The sequence below is a fragment of the Elephas maximus genome, chromosome 11 (assembly GCF_024166365.1).
Source record: "Elephas maximus indicus isolate mEleMax1 chromosome 11, mEleMax1 primary haplotype, whole genome shotgun sequence".
NCBI classification, from domain to species: domain Eukaryota; kingdom Metazoa; phylum Chordata; class Mammalia; order Proboscidea; family Elephantidae; genus Elephas; species Elephas maximus.
In genome coordinates, this window is record NC_064829.1 from 116,072,319 (window position 1) to 116,095,682 (window position 23,364).

At 38.3% G+C, this 23,364-nt stretch overlaps 1 protein-coding gene across 1 annotated transcript in view; it reads right to left on the bottom strand.

Annotated features, from left to right (window-relative positions):
• Positions 1-3,618: 3,618 nt before the first annotated feature.
• The window catches only part of ZNF569 (zinc finger protein 569), a 77,928-nt gene continuing 58,182 nt past the window's right edge, over positions 3,619-23,364 (bottom strand). Inside the window, exons 4-6 of the mRNA XM_049902173.1 lie at positions 15,740-15,866; positions 15,342-15,437; positions 3,619-12,154 (exon numbers count right to left, since the gene is read on the bottom strand). Of these exons, the coding sequence (XP_049758130.1) occupies positions 10,329-12,154; positions 15,342-15,437; positions 15,740-15,866 (2,049 nt within the window). The 3' untranslated portion in view covers positions 3,619-10,328. The remainder of the gene's footprint in view (positions 12,155-15,341; positions 15,438-15,739; positions 15,867-23,364) is intronic.

Here is a 23,364-nt window from a genome sequence, read left to right on the forward strand (position 1 = left end):
CATGTAGAAAAAAACTAGTTCCTTTGGGTCCCCACAATTCTAATGACTCCTTTGAGCTATACAGTTCCTTTATTGATTTGCTAAGTGTAGCCTATGGCGACAGTAATCCAAGAAGCTGGACTATATGAAGAACACTGCACTAGGATTGGAGGATTGACTCACTAACATCCTGTGATATGCAGATGACACAACCTTGCTTGCTGAAAGAGAAGAGGACTTGAAGCACTTACTAATGAAGATGAAAGACCACAGCCTTCAGTATGGATTACACTTCAACATAAACAAAAATCCTCACAACTAGACCAATAAGCAACATCATGATAAACAGAGTAAAATATTGAAGTTGTCGAGGATTTCATTTTACTTGGATCCATAATCAACACCCATGAAAGCAGCAGTCAAGAAATCAAAGGATGGATTGCATTGGGCAAATCTACTACAAAAGGCCTTTTTAAAGGGATAAAAAGCAAAGCTGTCACTTTAAGGACTAAGGTGTGCTTGAACCAAGCCATGGTGTTTTCAATTGCCTCATATGCATGTGAAAACTGGACAATAAGGGAGACCGAAAAAGAATTGATGCCTTTAAAATTATGGTGTTGGTGGAGAATATTGAATATACCGTGGACTGCCAGAAGAATGAACAAGTCTGTCTTGGAAGAAGTACAGACAGAGTGGTCCTTGGAAGCGAGGGTGGTGAGACTTTTGTCTGACATACTTTGGACATGTTATCAGGAGGGACCAATTCCTAGAGAATGGCGTCATGCTTGTTAAGGTAGAGAGTCAGTGAGAAAGAAGAAGACTGTCGATGAAATGGATTGACACAGTGGCTGCAACAATGGGCTCAAACATAGCAATGACTGTGAAGGTGGTGCACGACTGGGCATTGTTTCATTCTGTTGTACACAGGGTTCCTATGAGTCAGAACTGACACAACACCTAAAAACAACATGATTTTCTACATAGAAAATCCCAAGGTCTCTACAAAGAATACCACTTCTTCCACTCCCAAATGAAATAGGTTTAAAATCAAACAATACATGTACAGAATCTGTATGCTGAAAAGAACACTGTTGAAATAAAGCATGAAGACCTAAATAAATGGATAGATATACCATGTTCATGGATTGGAACACTCAACATCATAAACATTTTAATTCTCTTCAAAGTGATATAAATAACTGCCACTGAGTTGACTCTGACTCGTGATGACCTTATATACAACAGAACAAAACACCACCTGGTCCTGTGTCATCTTCACAAAGGCAGGCATATTCAAATCCATCATTTTGGCTGTTGTGTCAGTCTAGCTCACTGAAAGTCTCCCACACTCTCACTGGCCCTCCATTTCACCATACATGATGTTCTCCTTCAGCAATTCATCCATCTGGATGATCTGAGGTGGACAAGGTTCTGTTGTGATCCATAAAGTTTTCCTTGGTTAATTTTCAGAAGTAGGTTGTCAGGCCTTTCTTTGTAGGCTGCTTACTCTGGAAGCTCCACTGAAACCTGTCCAGCATTGGTGACTCTGCTGATTTTTGAAGTACTGGTGCCATAGCTTCCAGCATCACAGCAACACAGAAGTCACCACAGAGTGACAAATTGATGGCTGGTGGCCTCCAAATGATACAAAGGTTTAATATAATTCCTCTCAAAATCTAAGCAGGACTTTGGAAAAATATAGACAATCTGATCCAAAATTTATATGGAAAAGTGAAGGAACTAGAGTAGTTAAAACAATTTTGAAAAAGAAGAATAAAGTGGGAGGATTCACCACATAGCTATAGTAATGAAAACTGTGTAGCAATGGTGCAGGGACAGACACACACATCAATGGAACACAATAGAAAGCTCAGAAATACACCCACACAAGAAGGCCAAGTGATTTTTTAAAAAGGTGCAAAGTTAATGGAGAAATTTTTTCAACAAATAGTGCTAAAACAATTAGACATCCACAGGCAAAAAAACAAAAACTTCAAACTAATCCTTATGTAAGAAAAAATAATTCAAAATTACCATAGACTACGTAACTTTCACATTAAACTTAAAAACTGTGTGCATCCAAACACAAAAATAAAGCAAAAAATTTAAACTCGGCATAAAGAGCAATATTTTGGAATGCACATAACTGATACAGGATTTGTGTCCAAAATGTATTATAAACCATCAGTAAGAAAAAATTTATCCAATAGGGCCACACTCAGTGTCAGTGAGGCAAAGTGAGTCAGCTTTCTGTTTCCTCCTCCAGGGTGGTGTCAGTTGGGTTGAACTTCCACCCCTACTTAGCAGCAATGAGGTGGAACTAGGTAGTTTGAGGCAGTGCTTCCTCCCAATCAGCTCCCTGTCCTCTCCTGTCTTAGCAGGGACCAGTGGGGAACTGAACTTCCACCCCAACCCAGCAGAAACAAAGTGGCATTAGCCATCTGCTTTTTCTCCTCATCACCCATTCCCATGTCAACAGGGCTGAATAGAGTTGAACTTCCTCTCCCACCAACTGGAAACAAGGGGGGGGGGGTGTCAGTGCTCTGCTCCTGTGTGAGTGAAGTGAGTGAGGCCCAGCAGGAAGTTGAAAATCCACTCCACGTGGATCTTTGTGTTACATCTAAACAGGGTGAATGCTTGCAAAAAGAAAAGTAAAATAGGATCTAAACTTAAGAAAAACCAAACCCGCTGCCATCGAGTTGATTCCAACTCATAGCAACCATATAGGACAGGGCAGAATTGGCCCATAGAGTTTCCAAGGAGTGCTGGTGGATTCAAACTGCTGACCTTTTGGTTATCTGCCTTAGCACTTAACCACTACATCACCAGGGTTTCCAAAATAGGATCTAGAGCCTCACAAAATAACACCCAAAGTATCCAGGATAGAATAAAAAAAAATCACTCATCATTATCAAGAACCAGGAAAATCTCAAACTGGATGAGAAAAGACAATGAAGAGACACAAACCCAAAGATGACACAGATGCTGGAATTATCTGACAAGAATTTTAAAACAACCATCATAAATATGTTTCAGTGAACAATCATTAACACACTTGAAAAAAAATGAAAAAAGTCTCGGCAAGGAAACAGAAGATATAAAGAAAATGGAATTTTTAAAACTGAAAAATAACCAAAATACAAGACAATGGATGTGCTCAAGGGCAAAATGGACAGAGGGAAAAATTAGGGAACTGAAGACAGAACAAGAGAAATTGCCCAATATGAACAACAGAGAGAAAATGGACCAAAATAGATCCTCAGAAATCTAACACTGATATCACTGAAGTCCCACAAGGAAAGGAAAGGAGTATCTGAAAAAGTATTCAGAGAAATAATGGCTGAAAACTGCTCAAACTTGGCAAGACATAAATCTACAGATTCAAGAAGATGAACAAATCCCCAAAAAGATAAACCCAAATTCACGCCAAGACACATCATATTTGAACTTCAGAAAACAAAAGAAAAAATCTTAAGCTAGAGAGAAACAATGTGTTACCAATAGAACAACAACTCAGGTAATTTTGAATTCAAAAGCTTCTCACCAGAAACCACGGAGGGCAGAAGGAAGGGATACATTTCTCAAGTACGGAAAGAACTGCCAACCCAGAATTCTACACCAAGCAGTGTGTGTGTGTGTGTGTGTGTGTGTAACTTGTTGCAATGACATCTATCCTCAAAGAATGCCTAAAGGAAGTCCTTCCAACAGAAAAGAAACAGTAAATGAAACTTGGAACATTAGGAATAAGGAGAGAACAACACAAAGAGTAAAAATATGGGTACATTTTAGACTATCATTCTCTTGTTCAGTTTCTTAAATTATGTTAGACAGCTGAAGCAAAAAATTCAGCACTATCTTGTGGTTCTTAATGCATTAAGACAATCACACTGTAAATGGACCTAAACAGAGGTAAAGTTTCAACTTAAACGTTGAAAAAAGTAAACTGCATAAGTATTTATAATACCAAGAGCAACTACTGAAAAATCTATACAAAGAGATATATTTAAAAACTTTATAGATAAATCACCCCCACGTGTCTGTCAGTTTGTCATACTGTGGGGCTTGCGTGTCGCTGTAATGCTGGAAGCTGTGCCACCGGTATTCAGATACCAGAGGGTCACCCATGGAGGACAGGTTTCAGCTGAGCTTCTAGACTGAGACAGGCCAGGAAGAAGGAGCCGGAGGTCTACTTCTGAAAAAAAATTAGCCAGTGAAAACCTTACGAATAGCAGAATACCATCTGCTGGATGATTAGCATCTCAGGTTGGAAGACACACAGAAGACTGGGGAAGAGCTGCCTCCTCAAAGTAGAGTCGACCATAATGACATGGATGAAGACTTTTGGGACCTCAATCTGCTGATGTAGCACGACTCGAAATGAGATGAAACAGCTGCAAACATCCATTAATAATCAGAACGTGGAATGTATGAAGTATGAGTCTAGAAAAATTGCAAATCATCAAACATGAAATGGAACACACTAACATCGATAGCCTAGGCATTGGTGAGCTGAAACGGACTGTTAGTGGTCATTTTGAATCAGACAATCATATGATCTGTTATGCTGGGAATGACAGATTGAAGCAGAATGACGTTGCATTCATTGTTCAAAAGAACATTTCAAGATCTATTCTGAAGTACAACACTGTCAGTGATAGGATAATATCCATACGTCTACAAGGAAGACCAGGTAATATGACAGTTATTCAAATTTATGCACCAAGCACTAAGGCCAGAGATGAAGAAATTGAAGACTTTTACCAACTTCTGCAGTCTGAAATTGATTAAACATGCAATCAGGATGCATTAATAATTACTGGTGATTGAAATGTGAAAGTCGGAAACAAAAAAGAAGGATCGGTAGTTGGAAAATATGGCCTTGGTGAAACGATGCCAGAGATCAAATGAAAGAATTTCGCAAGACCAACCACTTCTTCATTACAAATACCTTTTTTCAACAACATACATGGAGACTATACATGTGCACTTTGCCAGATGGAATACACATGAATCAGATAGACTAGATCTGTGGGAAGAGATGATGGAAAAGCTCTATCAGCAGTCAGAAGAAGCCCAAGGGCTGACTGCAGAACAGACCATCAGTTACTCATATGCAAGTTCAAGCTGTAACTGAAGAAAATTAGATCAAGTCCGTGAGTGCCAAAGTAAGACCTTGAGTATATCTCACCTGAATTTAGGGACAATCTCAAGAACAGATTTGACACATTGAACTTAATGACAGAAGACCAGACGAGTTGTGGAATGACATCAAGGACATCATACTTGAAGAAAGCAAGAGGTCCTTAAAAATAGGAAAGAAAAGACCAAAATGGATGTCAGAAGACACTCTGAAAGTTGCTCTTGAACAAATAGTAGCTGAAGTGAAAAGAAGAATTGAAGTAAAGGAACTGAAGATTTCAAAGGCTGCTCAAGAAGACAAAATAAAGTATAATGAAATGTGCAAAGACCTGGGGTTAGAAAACAAAAAGGGAAGTACACGCTCGGAATTTCTCAAGCTGAAAGAACTGAAGAAAAATTCAAGCCTCTAGTTGCAATATTGAAGGGTTCTAGTGGGATTCTAGCCCCTGAGGTTGGAAGACACTCAAAATACATGGTGGCTGCAACAATGGGCTCAAGCACAGCAACACTGTGAGGATGGCGAAGGACCAGGCATTGTTTCGTTCTGTTGTGCATAAGGTCGCTATGAGTCAGAACCAACTCGACGGCACCGACCAACAACAGGGGGAAAATACTAAACGACACGAAGCATCAAAAGAAGATGGAAGCAACACACACAGTCACTGTACCAAAAAGAACTAGTTGCCAGCCGTTTCAAGAGACAGTATATGATCAAGAACCGATGGTACTGAAGAAGGAGGTCCAAGCTGCACCAAAGCTTTGGTGAAAAATAAGGCTCCAGGAGTTGACACAATGCCAATTGAGATGCTTCAGCAAATGGATACAGCACTGCAAGTGCTATGATGCTAAGAAATTTGGAAGACAGCTACCTGGCCAACTGACTGGAAGAGATCCATATCTGTACCCATTCCGAAGAAAGGTGATTCAACAGAATGCAGAAATTATCAAACAATATCATTAATATTACACAAGTAAAATGTTGCTGAAGATCATTCAAAAGTGGTTACAGCAGTACATGAACAGGGAACTGCCAGAAATTCAAGCCAGATTCAGAAGAGGATGTGGAACAAGGGATATCATTGCTGATGTCAGTTGGATCTTGGCTGCAATCAGAGTACCAGAAAGATGTTTACTGTGTTTTATTGATTATGCAAAGGCATTTGACTGTGTGGATCCTAACAAATTATGGATAACATTGTGAAGAATGGGAATTCCCGAACACTTAATTGTGCTCATGAGGAACCTGTAGCTAGACCAAGAGGCAGTCGTTCTAACAGACGAAGGGGATACTGTGTGGTTAAAGTTAAGAAAGGTGCCCGTCAGGGTTTTAATCCTTTCACTGTACTTATTCAATCTTTATGCTGAGCTAATAATCTGAGAAGCTGGAATATATGAGGAATGGGGCATCAGGATTGGAGGAAGACTCGTTAACAACCTGCATTACGCAGATGACACAGCCTTGCTTGCTGAAAGTGAAGAAGACTTGAAGTACTTACTGATGATGAACAGACTATAGCCTTCAATATGGATTACACCTCAACATAAAGCAAAAATCCTCACAACTGGACAAATAAGCAATGTCATGATAAAATGGAGAAAAAAACTGAAGTTGTCAAGGATTTCATTTTATTTGGACCCACAGTCAATACCCATGGAAGCACCACTCAAGAAATCAAATGACGCACTGCATTGGGCAAATCTGCTGCAAAAGTGTTAAAATGCAAATATGCCACTTTAAGGACTATGGTATGCCTGACCCAAGCCATGGTGTTTTCAATCGCCTCATGTGGATTTGAAAGCTGGACAATGAATAAGGAAAACCAAAGAAGAATCAATGCCTTTGAATTATAGCGTTGGCAAAGAATATTGAATGTACTATGGGCTGCCAGAAGATCGAACAAGTACAGCCAGAATGCTCGTTAGAAGCAAGCATGGCAAGACTTTAACTCACATTCTTTGGACATGTTATCAGGAGGGATCAGTCCCTGGAGAAAGACATCATGCTTGGTAGATGGTCAGTGAAAAAGAGCAAGACCCTCAACCAGATGGATTGACAAAGTGGCTGCAACTTTGGGCTCCAGCCTAACAGTGATTGTGAGAATGGTGCAGGACTGGGCAGTGTTTTGTTCTGCTGCACATACGGTTGCTATGAGTCAGAAGCGACCCAACACCACCTAACAACGAAAACATAGAAAAATCAAAATTCTAAAAAATGCTCATGTAACCCACAGGAAGGCATGAGAAGTGAAAAAAACGGGAACAAAAAAACAGAGGCAACATAGAAAACAAATGACAAAATGGCAGAGGAATGCTCACAGAAGCTTTATTTGGAACATGCAAAAATCAGAAACAACCCAAATGTCCTTCAGTGGGTGAATGGTTAAAGCAACTGTGGTACATCTGTAACACGTAAAACTGCTCATAAATAAAAATAATAAATTACTGATACATGCAATAAGTATGATGGGTCCCAAGGGGATTACAGTGAATGAAAAAAGCCAGTTTCAAAAGGTTACATGCTGTATTAATTCCATTTATATGGCATTTTTGATATGACAAAATTATAGAGATGAAGACCAGATCAGTGGCTGTGAGGGGAGGAAAGGAGGATGGGAGCCACTATAAAGGGATAGCACAAGGGAACTTTGTGGTGATCAAACAGTTCTGTATCTTGATTGTGGTGATAGTTACACAAATCTACACAAGATAAAATTGTACAGAACTGTACACACACACAAGTGCATGTAAAATTGGTGAAATCTAAAGTCTGGGGATTGTGCAAATGTCACATTTGATACTGTACTATAGTTATGTACCACTGGAGGAAATTGGGTGTATTTCCATACTATTTCTGAAGCTTCCAATGAGTCTGTATTTCTAAATAAATATTTTTTAAGTCCCAATAGGAAAAAAAAAAAAAAAAAGACAAAATATATGAATGGGCTATTCATAGAAAAGAAAATCTGAGTCACCATAAACATTTGGAAGCCCTGAATGTAAGATCTGTCGTACAAGAAGTGAGCGTTTCACACGTATCTGGCACAAATAAAATCACCAGCATCTAAATCCCCATTTAAGGAGCAAAAGAATCAAAGAAAGCTGTACTGAGAGTTATTGAAAGTGCTCTTGCTCTGATGCTGGGAACTATTCTTGGCTTGATAAATGAAAATGTTAATCAAATTTTATAGTATGTAAGAGCCTTTTTTCCCCTCAATCTGAAACAAACACAAAATGCTGGAGGTAGATTGTTCTTTCCAAATGGACAGTCGATTATTTCAACAATTTAATAATTTTGTTGTTTCTTCACTGCTTTCAGTGGAAAAGAACTTGTGTTTAAGACAAAATTATTTAAATATACAAAAATTGGCCTTAAACAAATGCTACATATTGTTGATTTCATTATCCCAACTAACGATGAGGAGAGGGTAACCAAACTATTCCCTTAAATCAGGCTTGGTTTGTGTATTAAAGAGAATTTTCTATAAACGTTAATATCTGATCAAGAATAAGAATCCATTATAAAGTTATTCTCATTGGCCCAGGTTACCTCCACCAAAATTTTAGGGAAATTAGGAAAATACAGAAAGGCAAGAAAGAATACCCCAAAACCCCCCATAATTTTGGCAATCATAGGTGTGATTACTGTACTATTTGCTTTCTTTCTTTTATAAAGAAATATTACAGGTAAATATATCAACTCCCTCCAAATCTTTCCCACTTCCCAAAAGGCAACCAATGTCATACACACAGTCATGACCCATACACAGTCCTGTTCTGTGCACTTATACCATGTTTTATTGTGAATTTTGCTTTTTTTAATCTGAGTATTATATACTGTGATCCATCCATTCATGAATGTGAATTTTGAACCTTATATCTAAATACTGTCTAGTATTCTATCATAGGAATAATCACATAATATTGATCTATTCCTCTATTAAGAGAAATTTACATTATATCCAATTCAGGGCAAATACAAACCACACTCCAGTAAACACAGTGATATGTAGCTCTTTGTGCATATGCCTCCATGGCCCACACACAAAAATAGAATTTTTCCATGTTTATGTGTTTTTAAAGAAATCCTCTTACTTTACGGTAACAGGTGCATTCTATTTTCACCATAGTATTAGAATTTTGCTTTTTATATTCTGGTCTTCCATCTGTTTGTGTTTTATTTTTATATATAAGGTAGAGAGCTCATATGAATTTTCCATTTATTGGATAGACCATCCTCTCCCCTAATGGTTTTGATGTTATACACAAAATTCCTGTATCTCCTTGGATTTGTGTATGAATCCCTAATTTGCTTCCACTGATCAGTATTTAATTCATCAGAAACACACTGATGAAATGATCCAGCTTTAAGGTCTGTGATAATACCTGCTAGGGCATCTCTTCTCTGTTTGCTTTTTCCAATTGGTTGCAGCTGTTTTTGATCCCCCATCTCCCCCTAATCAGCTTGTGAGGTTCCTTAAAATAAATTTTTTTTTTACAATGTCTTTTCAGACATAAAGTAATTTTTCTCTTTTCCAGTGGGGTGTTTTTGTGTGTGTGTGTGTGTGTGTGTGCCCTTCAACATGTTTTATAACTTTATATATAATTGTAATTCATTGTTGTATTTACTCTTACATCTTTCATATCAACACATTCTCTAACTCTTCCTCATATAAAGGCTACTTTCACAGTTCTTTTTTCCAATCTTCCTTTTCTTGCTTAATACACTGACTAGGAGCTCAAGTATTATGTTGAGAAGTAGTCCCAACAGCAGATATTTTGTCTGACATTTAAATGAGAATGCTGATTAAATATTATCAATATGTAACATGTCTACTGCAGGTTTTTGATGACCAGCTTTTTCATTATAGTAACAATTTGTCTGCATGGTATGAATTGTTTTATAAATTTGTGACTTTTTCATAAGGCTTTCCTACATTCATAGTTTTATATTGTAGAACCAATTATGCAATGTACAATGAGGTGTTAATTCATTCTGAAAGCTTTTCCACATTTACAATATTCATAGGGTTGCTAAACAAACAAACTCAAACCCATTGCCACTGAGTTGATTCCAATTCATAGCAACCCTACAGGATAGGTCAGAATTGCCCCACAGGGCTTCCAAGGCATGGCTCCTGGATTCGAACTGCCAACCTTTTGGCTAGGAGCTGAGCTCTTAACCACTGCTCCACCAGGGCTCCATAGGGTTGCTAATGAATATGAATTCTCTGGTGTCTAACAAGGTGTGACTTTTGGCTGAAAGCCTTGCCACATTCATTACAATGATAAGGCTTCTCACCTGTATGTTTTCTCATATGTAGAGTCAGAGATGAGATTTGAGAGAAGGCTTTTCCACATTTACTACAGTCAAAGGGTTTCTCACCTGTATGACCTCGTATATGTATAGTAAGGGATGAGCTTTGGGAGAAGGCTTTTCCACATTTGTTACATTCATAGGGTTTCTCACCTGTATGACCTCTCATGTGCACAATAAGAGAAGTTCTTTGAGAGAAGGCTTTTCCACATTCATTACATACATAGGGCTTCTCACCTGTATGACTTCTCATATGTAAGTTAAGCAGTGAGCACTGGGAGAAGGCTTTCCCACATTTATCACATTCATAAGGCTTTTCCCCTGTGTGACTTCTCAGATGAAGAGTAAGGGATGCAATCTGAGAGAAGGCTTTCCCACATTTATTACAATCATAAGGTTTCTCTCCGGTGTGAACTTTCTGATGTGTAATAAAGTTTTGCTTTTGGCTGAAAGCTTTGCCACATTCATTACATCCATAGGGTTTTTCTCCAGAATGGATTTTCTCATGAGCAATGAGATTTGATTTCTGGCTAAAGGCTTTGCCACATTCCTTACATATATAGGGTTTTTCTCCAGTATGAATTCTGTGGTGTCTAACAAGATTTGACATTTGAATGAAAGCTTTCCCACATTCATTACATTCATAAGGTTTCTCTCTAGTATGAATTTTCTGGTGTGTAATAAAGTTTTTCTTGTGGCTGAAGGCTTTTCTACATTCCTTACATTCGTAGGGTTTCTCACCAGTATGACTTCTCATATGTACAGTAAGGGCGGAGCTTTGAGAGAAGGCTTTTCCACACTCATTACATTCATAGGGCTTCTCACCTGTGTGAATTCTCACATGTATAATAAGCATAGAAAACTGAGAGAAGGCTTTTCCACATTTATCACATTTATAAGGTTTTTCTCCTGTATGACTTCTCATATGAAGAGCAAGGGATGCAATTCGAGGGAAAGCTTTACCACATTCATTACAAGCATAAGGTTTCTCTCCTGTATGAACTTTCTGGTGTGCAAAGAGGCTTTGCTTCTGGCTGAATGATTTTCCACACTCATTACATTCATAAGGTTTCTCTCCGGTATGAATTTTTTCATGATCAATGAGATTTGATTTCTGGCTGAAGGATTTCCCACATTGCTTACATACATAAGGTTTTTCTCCAGTATGAATTCTCTGATGTCTAATGAGGTTTGACATTTTAATAAAAGCTTTCCTGCACTCACTACATTCATAACACTGCTCCCTACTGTGAATTTTATCATGTTTAATGAGTTTTTCCTTGTTGCTGAAGGCTTTTCTACATTTATTACATTCATAGGGTTTATCTCCAGTATGAATTCTCAGGTGTCTGATGAGGTCCAGCGTCTGACTGAAGCCTTTTCCACAATGATTACACTTAAAAGGGGTTACTACGAGGTGGGATGAGCTATTGCAAAATGATTTTACAGGATCATTATATTCAGAATGTGCTTTTGTTATATAGTTTCTCTCATTATTATGACAGTTTAAATTATGTTCTGGACACTTTCCAAATAAGTCATATTCATAGAGGCTGTGTCTGGAGGGAACAAAGTCTGAATTCAGAGGAAATGTAATTGAAAATTTCTTATGGCATTCATGGACTTTTTTCTCTGTCACTGCTTTCTTGTCACTGTTATCTTCAACTTGCCTCAAAATTATGTCCTGGTTTTTCTGATGCTCATCAATTCCCCATACTTCTCCTAAAATAGATTGCAAATAAATATCACTTGTGAATTGTTCCAATATAATATCAAGAAAATTTCAAAAATAACACTGCTACTGGGATTTATATTTGGTTTTAGGCTTGCTGTTGTTATAAGGCACCCTGGTGGCGCAGTGGTTAAGCGCTTGGCTCCTAACCAAAAGGTCAGTGTCTCGAGCCCACCAGCCCCTCCGCAGAAGATGTGGCAATGAGTTTTGGGTTTCAGTTGTTGCTGTGTGCCATCGCGTCGATTCCACATCATAACGACCCTATAGTAGAACTGCCCCGTAGAGTTTCCTAGGCTTTAATCTTTATTGGAGCAGATCACCAGGTCTTTTCAACCACAGAGCCACTGGTGGGGTCTAACCACAAACTTCAGTTATCAGCCGAGTGCTTAAGCTTTGCACTACCAGGGCTCTTTACATCTGAGGCCTACTCTCTCATTATTAAACAAATGAGATATGAGCAGAAGCAGATGTTTATGAATGTTTTGTTTTTAAACAGAATCCAAAAGAAGACATAAACTGGTAGGTAAGTAACAAGGAGAATACAAAATGCACAAATAAAATAAGAAGAAATAATGATAGAGGAAAAAAAAACAGGAAATTAAAAGAATCATAAGAGACCATTTTGCAAGACTGTACTGAAATACATTTTTATAAACTGCTTAACATGAATAATTTTCTGGAAAATGTAAATTACCAAAATTGACTCTAGAAGATATTAAAAAAAAACTATGTAGATCAATTTCCATGAAAGAAATAAATCTGAAAAAAAAAAAGAAGCCCTAAACAAAATAAAAAGAATATCACCAGGCCCACAGAGATTCACATGGGGATTCTAAAAACGCTTTAAGGGACAACTACAATGCCGTGGAAAATGCTCCAAAAGAAAAAAGGAGGATTATCCTTGATTTTCTTCATGTAAAACATGCACAATATTAATACCGAAACCTGACAAAGACACACCAAAAAAGTAAACAAATTTCATTTATAAATACCACTGCAAAATTTTTTGTATAAAATATAAAAATGATCTAGAAGCACATCAAATATAAAATATAACTTAGATTTTTTTCAAGACTATAAATATGGCTCAGTATTAGAAAATCTGTAAGGTTTCTGACGCTCATCAATTACCATACTTCTCCTAAAACAGACTGCAAATAAATATCACATGAATTTTTCCAATAAAATATCAAGAAAATTTCAAAAATACTACAATAAATATAAAAAAAAATAGTGAAAACTCAAGTGATCATTTCCATAGGTCTTGAAAAGGTATTTGATAAAACTCAGTATCTATTTTACATAAAACCATTCATAAAATAGGAATAGACAGACATTGATTTAACTGGAGAAAAAGTATAGTACAACTCAATTATCTGCATCGTGCTTAATGGGGAAAACACAAAATCATTCACATAAAAGTCAGGAATATGAAAAAAGATGAAGCATGTCAACAATATTGCTGTACTGAATAGTGCAATTAAATAAGAGGAAGAAATCAGAGGTATAAAAATTTGTCAAGTAAAGGTAAAATTAACATTGTTAACAATAAAATTATTTACCTGTAAAATTGTCACCTGAAAAATTATTGTAAAGGGCAATAAATTCAGTAAATTCATTACATACAAGTTAATATACAGCTTTGATAGTGTTCATATATATACAAACAAAAACAATTTAGGAACTATAATGGAAGACTGCATTTACAATGGTAACAAAAATATGAATCTAGGAATAAATTTAATTAAAAAAGTCCAAAAGCTATAAGAAAACTTTAAAATGCTCAGACACACACAGATCTGAACAAATGGAAAAGTGTATCACATTCTTAGAAAAGAAGATTTAACAACATAAAGGTGACAATTATCCACAAGTTAACCTATTAAAGTGGCTTCAATAAAACTGTTTAAAATGTCCCAAAGAAAAATTCTAACAGGGGTTGCCATGCAAGAGGAGAAACATGAAACTGTGTCATTATTAAGAAATATGTAAACATAATTCGCCCATACACATAAAACAGAAAAAATCATATGACAATCATAGGTAAGAAGAGATTGCTACTTTAACTACATGAACATTAAAAAAAGGCAAGGTGACAAAAAATACTTCCAAGAGGAATAATCAATTGAAAAAAAAAAAAAAAACTGGAAAAACATGTGATGGGTAAGCGCTTTATCTGGCACCTTAGTATATTAAGACTGTGAATAAATAAAGAATTCAACATAAAAAGGATACAAACTGTTTATAAAAAATATAGATTTTAAACACATGAAAAGATGCTCACTTTTACTCATAATAAAGGAAATAAAAGCTCAAACTGCAGTAAGTCAGCATTTTTCCCCTACCAGATTAGCAAAGATTTTTTTAAAATGCTAATAGAATATATTGGTAGAAATTTTTGTTAGAAATATAAATTGTTGAAATCTCCTTGGAGGGCAAAAAAGACTTCACAATATCTATCAAGCTGAAAATACACATATCCTTTGGCCTAGCAATTCCAATTCTAAATCTACTAAATACATGTATGTATATGTGTGTATGTATGCATAAATATATGTGTGTCTACACATACATTATATTCACATCACACACACATATGTACACACACATATGTATATATACACATGTGCTGACTTTCAAACTTTCCTTGAAGTAAAAGGAGGGCGGCCATTACTGAAGTATGAGAGCAAACACTAAAAATGCAGTGAGACACGTGGCTGTGGGTATAAAGTACAATGCTAAGACATTTGAAATGGGAGAAGAGGAAGTACAAAGCAAAGGACTACAAACATCAATGGGTTTATCTGAACAACTACAAATTCGTGAATGTATGACGGCACAATCAAAGGATCCTACGTAAAATGGTGGACAGAGACTAAAGATGCTAATAATTGTAAGAATGACTATCAAAGTAGGTCTAGAAATGAATAAGGAAAAGCTTGTACCTAGCATACAGGTAAGATGGCCAACCAGTCCTCTAAGTTCTGAGGAAAGAAGTTAAGAATGGTTATCTAGAAATGACATCTTAGGTTTCTAAAAAATGCACAACTGTCACTACAAAAACATATGGTCTTTAGAAAAATATCTTTGAAGGACATTTTAGAGGATCAGTCACTCACTGATTAACCATTAAAGGGCCCTGGCCCCTCCTCACCTGTCTGGTTCTCTCTCACTGACCTGGACAGTGTCTCCTTAACACTTCTTTCTCCACTACCCACGGTTCTTCTTCCTGCTCCAACTTGAAAATCACATCGGGTTTGGTGAATGGACACCCTGTCAAAGGGAAGCGACATAAGATTTGGGCATAAATACTGGAAACAAAGAATTGAGGCTGGCCCAAGGGAAATCAGGCTTTCTGAAGGATGAGAAAAGTGTGGCTGCTGAGGATGCTGTCCCCTAAAACATAACCAAGGATGACCTTTCTCTTTGAAGGCCGTAGCATGCACATTCATGAGAGCAGACATTCCAAGGCCAAACCCAAGTTAACATGTATGTGTCCCACACATTTCAGAAATATTGGGAAAGAAAAGGTACTTTATTTCCAGAATTTGAGTTCTGCAGGAAACTACCCTTACCCACTGTGATTAAGTTGTTATAGTTTTCTAGCATCACGTTTCGGTACAGGTTCCTCTGAGCAGGATCCAGTTGCTGCCACTCCTCCTGGGTGAAGTCAATAGCCACATCTCTGAAGGTCACTGTTCCCTGTAACAACACACTCCCACTCAATCTGAAGTCATTCAGCTTAGGTGATACAGACAAAACATACTGAACCTTGTTCTGACAGTACTAAGAGATAAGAAGTTATTAAAAACAAAAACTTTAACTAGTTATGTTATTTTGTAAGAGAAAAAACATCACGTTAGCAACATCCTGTCAGTTTATGTTCATTCGCTGATTAATAAGCATATTGATTTCGCACCATGGGTTAAAGGTGGTCTTGGGCACCAGTTTATACTGAGTGTGAAAGAAATGGAAAAGGAAAACTTTAGTCAAGTTAAGTGGTTTGGGACCTCACTAGATGCCTGTAATTCACTGAGGCTGGAAAAAAATGAAAGTGGGATTTGGATGGAAACAGAAACAGAGAAAGAATGATATAGAAAATTTGAGGTATGGCAGAGCATCCGAATGGAGCTATGCATTGATCTGGAAACTGGACACACGTTCACGAGATCAGGAGAGCTCTAGAATGGAAATGGGGATTTATTGGTCATCGGCCTCATACAGTATCTGCAGCCAGGAAAACAGGATCTGATTGTTCAAAGAGCTCACATATACTCAAAAGAGGGCCACTGACAAAATCTTAGACACCAACAAACAAAGAAAAAAGACTTTCTGATAATTTTTTTTTTATGAACAAAACTAGAATTAGAACCAGAACTATGAGAAAGCAGTATCAAGAAAGCTACGAGTAAGTTTCAGAAATAAAATGCTGGTGAAAGATTTCTTGAAAGCAATGTGATGTGAATATAGAAATCTAATTCACCCTTCCCAGTTAAGAACTGAAATGCCCCTAAAAATATGAACATAAGAAAAAAATCTTCAACAGCACTAAAAATAAATGGACTGTCCATATTCCCTACCCTTTGAGGAATTTCTATGAGAGATGGAGTGCGATAGATGGAAATCACCAGGAGCCAATTCACAGTGTTTCTAAGAATTTATTTCTAGGCCTTAAAAGGACATTATTGATATGAACATCTTCTAACACTAAGGGTTGAGAGTAGACCGTGGGACTGATAAGAAATCCTCACTTAGAACCTTTTCCTGCTGAAGATGAAGGCCTTTGAAATAAACAGGCTCAAATAACCAAAGGGAAATTGTCAGGGCAAGGAACTGCTGAAATCGAGGGGATTGTTGGAACTTCCCCTTAAATGAAAGACCAAAATAAACTTGGACAAAGCACTTGGTAAGGAAGTAGGGCTGAAGATAAAACATGAGTGGAAAGATGGCCTTAGTGTAACCGTTTCACTAACCACAGAGAACGACATGAGCACATAAGATGGTGCACATCTTGTTGGTACTGCCTCAGCCCAGGACTTCTCATAAAATTGTATTTTTCTCAGGAAATTGGATCCCTAAACTAGTAAATAACTTCAAACACCAATGGCACAGATTTTGCAAGCAAATCTTAATTGCACCCAGCTCCAGAGTGAGGGAATTCACCCACTCTTGCCACTCTATTCAACATCATTCTAAAGGCCTAGTTAGAGCAATTAGTCTAAAATATAAAGGGAATCTGAATCAGGAAGGAGAAAGTAAAACAGTCCCTTTTCACAGATGCCATGATCCTATACATAGAAAAACCCAAAGAATCCACAAGAAAGTTTTTAGAACAATTCAGCAAGGTGCTAGGGTACAAGGTCAACACACAAAAATCACTCAGGTTTCTATATATCAGCAATGAGCAAGCAGAAAAGGAAATTCATGAAACATTGCCATTTATAAGAGCATCTAAAAGAATAAAGTACCTATATATAAATCTAACTAGGAAGGTGAAAGAGTTGTAAACACAAAACTATAAAACATTGTTGCTGTTGTTGTTGTTAGGTGCCACTGAGTCGGTTCCAACTCATAGTGACCCTAAGCACAACAGAACGAAACACTGCCTGGTCCTGAGCCATCCTTACAATCGTTATTACGCTTGCGCTCCTTGTTGTAGCCACTGTGTCACTCCACCTCGTTGAGGGTCCTCCCCTTTTCCGCTGACCCTGTACTCTGCCAAGCATGATGTCCTTCTCCAGGGACTGACCCCTCCTGACAGCATGTCCAAAGTATGTAAGAAGCAGTCTCACCATCCTTGCTTCTGAAGAGCATTCTGGTTGTACTTCTTTCAAGACAGATTTGTTCGTTCTTTTGGCAGTCCATGGTGTATTCAATACTCTTCACCAACACCACAATTCAAAGGCGTCAATTCTTCTTCTGTCTTCCTTATTCACTGTCCAGCTTTCACATGCATCTGATGTGATTGAAAATACCATGGCTTGGGTCAGGCGCACCTTAGTCTCCAAGGTGCCACCTTTGCTCTTCAACACTTTAAAAGGGTCCTTTGCAGCAGATTTACCCAATGCAACGCATCTTTTGATTTCTTGACTGCTGCTTCCATGGGTGTTGATTGTGGATCGAAGTAAAATGAAATCCTTCACAACTTCAGTCTGCTCATTGGTCCAGTTGTGAGGATTTTTGTTTTCTTTATGTTGAGGTGCAATCCATACTGAAGGCTGTGGTCTTTGATCTTCATTGGTAAGTGCTTCAAGTCCTCTGCACTTTCCGCAAGCAAGGTTGTGTCATCTGCATAACTCAGGTTGTTAATGAGTGTTCCTCCAATCCTGATGCCTCATTCTTCATTATATAGTCCAGCTTCTTGGATTATTTACTCAGCATACAGATTAAATACGTACAGTGAAAGAATACAACCCTGATGCATGCCTTTCCTGACTTTAAACCAATCAGTATCCCCTTGTTCTGTCCAAACAACTGCCTCTTGATCTATGTAAAGGTTCCTCATGAGCACAATTAAGTGTTCTGGAATTCCCATTCTTTACAATGTTACCCATAATTTGTTATGATCCACACAGTCGAATTCTTTGCATAGTCAGTAAAACACAGATAAACATCCTTCTGGTATTCTCTGCTTTCAGCCAGGATCCATCAGACATCAGCAATGATATCCCTGGTTCCACGTCCTCTTCTGAAACCTGCCTGAATTCCTGGCCGTTCCATGTCAATATGCTGCTGCAGCCATTTTTGAATGAACTTCAGCAAAATTTTGCTTGCATGTGATATTAATGATATTGTTCTATAATTTCCACATTTGGTTGGATCACCTTTCTTGGAATAGGCATAAATATGGATCTCTTCCAGTCACCTGGCCAGGAAGCTGTCTTCCATATTTCTTGGCATAGACAAGTGAGCAAGCACCTCCAGCACTGCATCTGTTTGTTGAAACATCTCAATTGATATTCCATCAATTCCTGGAGCCTTGTTTTTCGCCAATGCCTTCAGAGCAGCTTGATCATATGCCACCTCTTGAAATGGCTGAATATCAACTAATTCTCTTTGGTATAGTGACTCTGTGTATTCCTTCCATCTTCTTTTGATGCTTCCTGTGTCATTTAATATTTTCCCCATAGAATCCTTCACTATTGCAACTCGAGGCTTGAATATTTTCTTCAGTTCTTTCAGCCTCAGAAACACCGAGCATGTTCTTCCCTTTTCGTTTTACATCTCCAGCTCTTTGCATACGTCATTATAATACTTTACTTTGTCTTCTCGAGACGCCCTTTGAAATCTTCCATTCTTTTACTTCATCAGTTCTTCCTTTTGCTTTAGCTGCTCAACGTTCAAGAGCATGTTTCAGAGTCTCCTCTGACATCCATCTTGCTCTTTTCTTTCTTTCCTGTCTTTTCAATGACCTTTTGCTTTCTTCATGGATGATGTCCTTGATGTCATTCCACAGCTCATCTGGTCTTCGGTCACTAGTGTTCAATGTGTCAAATCTATTCTTCAGATGGTCTCTAAATTCAGGTGGGATGTACCCAAGGTCATATTTTGGCTCTTGTGGACTTGCTCTGATATTCTTCAGTTTCAGCTTGAACGTGCATATGAGCAATCGATGATCTGTTCCACAGTTGGCCCTTGGCCTTGTTCTGGACTGATGATATTGAGCTTTTCCATCATCTCCACAGATGTAGTCAATTTGACTTCTGTGTGTTCCATCTGGTGAGGTCCATGAGTATAGTCACCGTTTATGCTGGTGAAAGAAGGTATTTGCAATGAAGAAGTTGTTCGTCTTGCAAAATTCTATCATTCGATCTCCGGCATTGTTTCTATCACCAAGGCCATATTTTCCAACTACTGATCCTTCTTCTTTGTTTCCAACTTTTGTATTCCAATCGCCAGTAATTATCAATGCATCTTGATTGCATGTTCGATCAATTTCAGACTGCAGCAGCTGATAAAAATCTTCTATTTCTTCATCTTTGGCCCTAGTGGTTGGTGCATAAATTTGAATAATAGTCGTATTAACTGGTCTTCCTTGTAGGCATATGGATATTATCCTATCACTGAAAGCGCTGTACTTCAGATCTTGAAACTTTTTTTTGACGATGAACGCAACACCATTCCTCTTCAAGATGTTATTCCCAGCACAGTAGACTATATGATTGTCCGATTCAAAATCGCCAATGCCAGTCCATTTTGGCTCACTAATGCCTAGGATATCGATGTTTATGTGTTCCATTTCATTTTTGATGATTTCCAATTTTCCTAGATTCATACGTCATACATTCTAGGTTCCGATTATTAATGGATGTTTGCAGCTGTTTCTTTTCATTTTGAGTCCCGCCACATCAGCGAATGAAGGTCCCGAAAGCTTTACTCCATCCACATCATTAAGGTCGACTCTACTTTGAGGAAGCAGGTCTTCCCTAGTCATCTTTTGAGTGCTTTCCAACCTGGGGGGGGGGCTTATCTTCCACCACTATGAGACAATGTTCCACTGCTATTCATAAGGTTTTCACTGGCTAATGCTTTTCAGAAGTAGATTGCCAGGTCCTTCTTCCTGGTCTTAGTCTGGAAGCTCAGCTGAAACCTGTCCTCCATGGGTGACCCTGCTGGTATCTGAATACTGGTGGCATAGCTTCCAGCATCACAGCATCATGTAAGCCCGCACAGTATGACAAACTGACAGACATGTGGGGGATAAAACTTTTTTTTAGTAATCTTTTTAAATAAAACATTACTCTAAGAAATTAAACAAGGCCTAAATAAATGGAAGAACGTTCTGTGTTCATGGACTGGAAGGCTTAATACAGTTAAGATGTCAGTGCTACCCAAAGCAATCTATAAATTCAACACAATCTCTAGCAAATTTCCAACAGCCCTCTTTACAGAAATAGAAAAGCCAATCCTCAAACTTATGTGGAAGGGTGAGGGACCTTAAGTAGCTAAAGAAATCTTGATGAAGAATAACGTGGGAAAACTCACACTTCCTGATTTCAAAACATACCGTAAAGCCACAGTAATGAAAACAGCCTCGTACAGGTTTAATAACAGACATACAGACTAACGGAATAGAACCACAAGTCCAGAAATAAATTTATACATCTCTGTTTGGTGAACTGATTTTGAACAAGGGTGCTAAGTCCATTCAATGGGGGAGAAAGAATCTCTTCAATAACAGTGCTGGAAAGACTGAATATCTACACGCAGAAAAATGCATCAGTATCTATACCTTGTACTATATGCAAAAACCAATGAAAAATGGATCAAGGACCTAAATTTGAAACCTAAAAGGATAAAATTCTTAGAAGAAAATGCAGAGTTGTGGCTGTGGCACCTACTTTTTAAAGATGCATTGTCAGTCAGGACAAAGCCATAAGCAGCAGAAGACAGAATAGATACATGGGACCTCATAAAAATCAAATACTTTTATCAAAGGACTTTATCAACAAAGTCAAGAGGCAACCTACAGTTTGGAAGAAAAAATTTGAGAACCATACATCCAGTAAGGACCTAATCCGATAAGGGCCTGGTGATCTGCCCCTGTAAGTTCACAGCTATGAAAACCCTGTGGTGCAGTTCTACTCTGCACACGTGGGTCGCCAGGAGTCAGAATCGACAGCAACTAACGACAACCATCTCCAAAGCACTTATTACTTTAGGTGTCCCATTTTACAGATAAAGGAAACCAAGGCTCAGCGAGATTAAGATTCATCTAAAGCTATCACTCCTTCCCTGCTAGAGGTCAAAGAAATGGCCACCCCGGAAAGAGTTTTAGAAATAATCCAGTTCTGGAGCCTTTTCCAAAAGGTGATTTGGCAGTCTTTCAAAATTTACACTTGCATGCCGCCCTGTGGCCCAGCAATCTTACTTCTAGAAATCTAAGAAATGCTCACATGTGCGTCCAGGTCACTGCAGGGTGCGGGTGGGGGGCAGGTTAAATTATAGTACGTTCCCATGGGCAGTCTTTTAAGAAGGATGAGACGGATCTATATTCCTAACCAAGATACATATTAAGTGAAAAATATAAGTCATTGCTCAGTATATACAGTGTTATCCCATTTTGGGAGAAAAGAAGATATAGGTGTATATATAAGGAGCCCCGGTGCCATGCTTAAGCACTTAGCTGCCAACAAAAAGTTTGTGGTTCAAATCCACCCAGCAGCTATGAGGGAGAAACACTTGGCGATCTGCTTCCATAAAGATTACAGCCTAGAAAATCCTCGGGGGCAGTTCTGCAACTCAATGAATCCCAACAACACAGGGGTGTATAAAAATACATACAAAAATGGGTATTAAGAGGAGTGGGGGCATAAGAGAGACCTACATATATGAGCATATTCATGGGGAAAGAGGAAACGAAGCTCCCAGCCAACTCCACTGCATGAAGAGTGAGCACAGCACACTCCACAGAGGCGAAGAGACTTGTTCACTGTGCCTCAGCCAGGAAGTGCCGGAACTGGGACTCCAACCCTATTTCCTGAACCCATTTTCTGGCTGGGCCTCTCTTGGGGAATTGGTCACATCCAAGTGGCAAGTAGCAGAAGCTCAGGCCTTTGAGCTTCCAGAGAGTTCTGGGGCCAGGAGACAGGAGTCTGACGCCGGATTCCCTAGGCTGGGCTGAAATGCCTCCTCCTTCAGACAGCACCTTGGTGTGGGCCTTGGCCTCAGGTAGACCTGAGTCAAACTGGGCTTGTGCAAGCATTATTCTGCCAGTCACTTTACCCTCAGTGTCTCTGCTGCCCCTTCTTTTAAAAAGGAGTAATAGTGAAAACCGTTAAGACTTTAACCAGCTCTCACCAAGTCAATTCCAACTTACAGTGACCCCCGTGTGTGTCAGAATAGAACTGTGCTACATGGTTTTTTTTAATCAGAGGTTTTATATAATTCGTTTTGTTGCTGTTGTTATTGAGAATATACACAGCAGAACGTACAACTCAACAGCTTCTACAACTCAGTGACACTGATTACATTCTTTAAGTTGTGCCACCATTCTCCCCCATCTTTTCTGAGTTGTTCCTCCCTCATTAACATAAACTCACTGCCCCCTAAGGTTCCTATCTAATTTTTCAAGCTGCTGTTGTCAAATTGATCTCATGTAGATATATCTTAAAAAATTATAATACTCAAGGCTGACATTCTTTACTAGTCGAACTAAACTATTATTTGGTTTTAAGAAGACTTCAGGGAATGCTTTTGG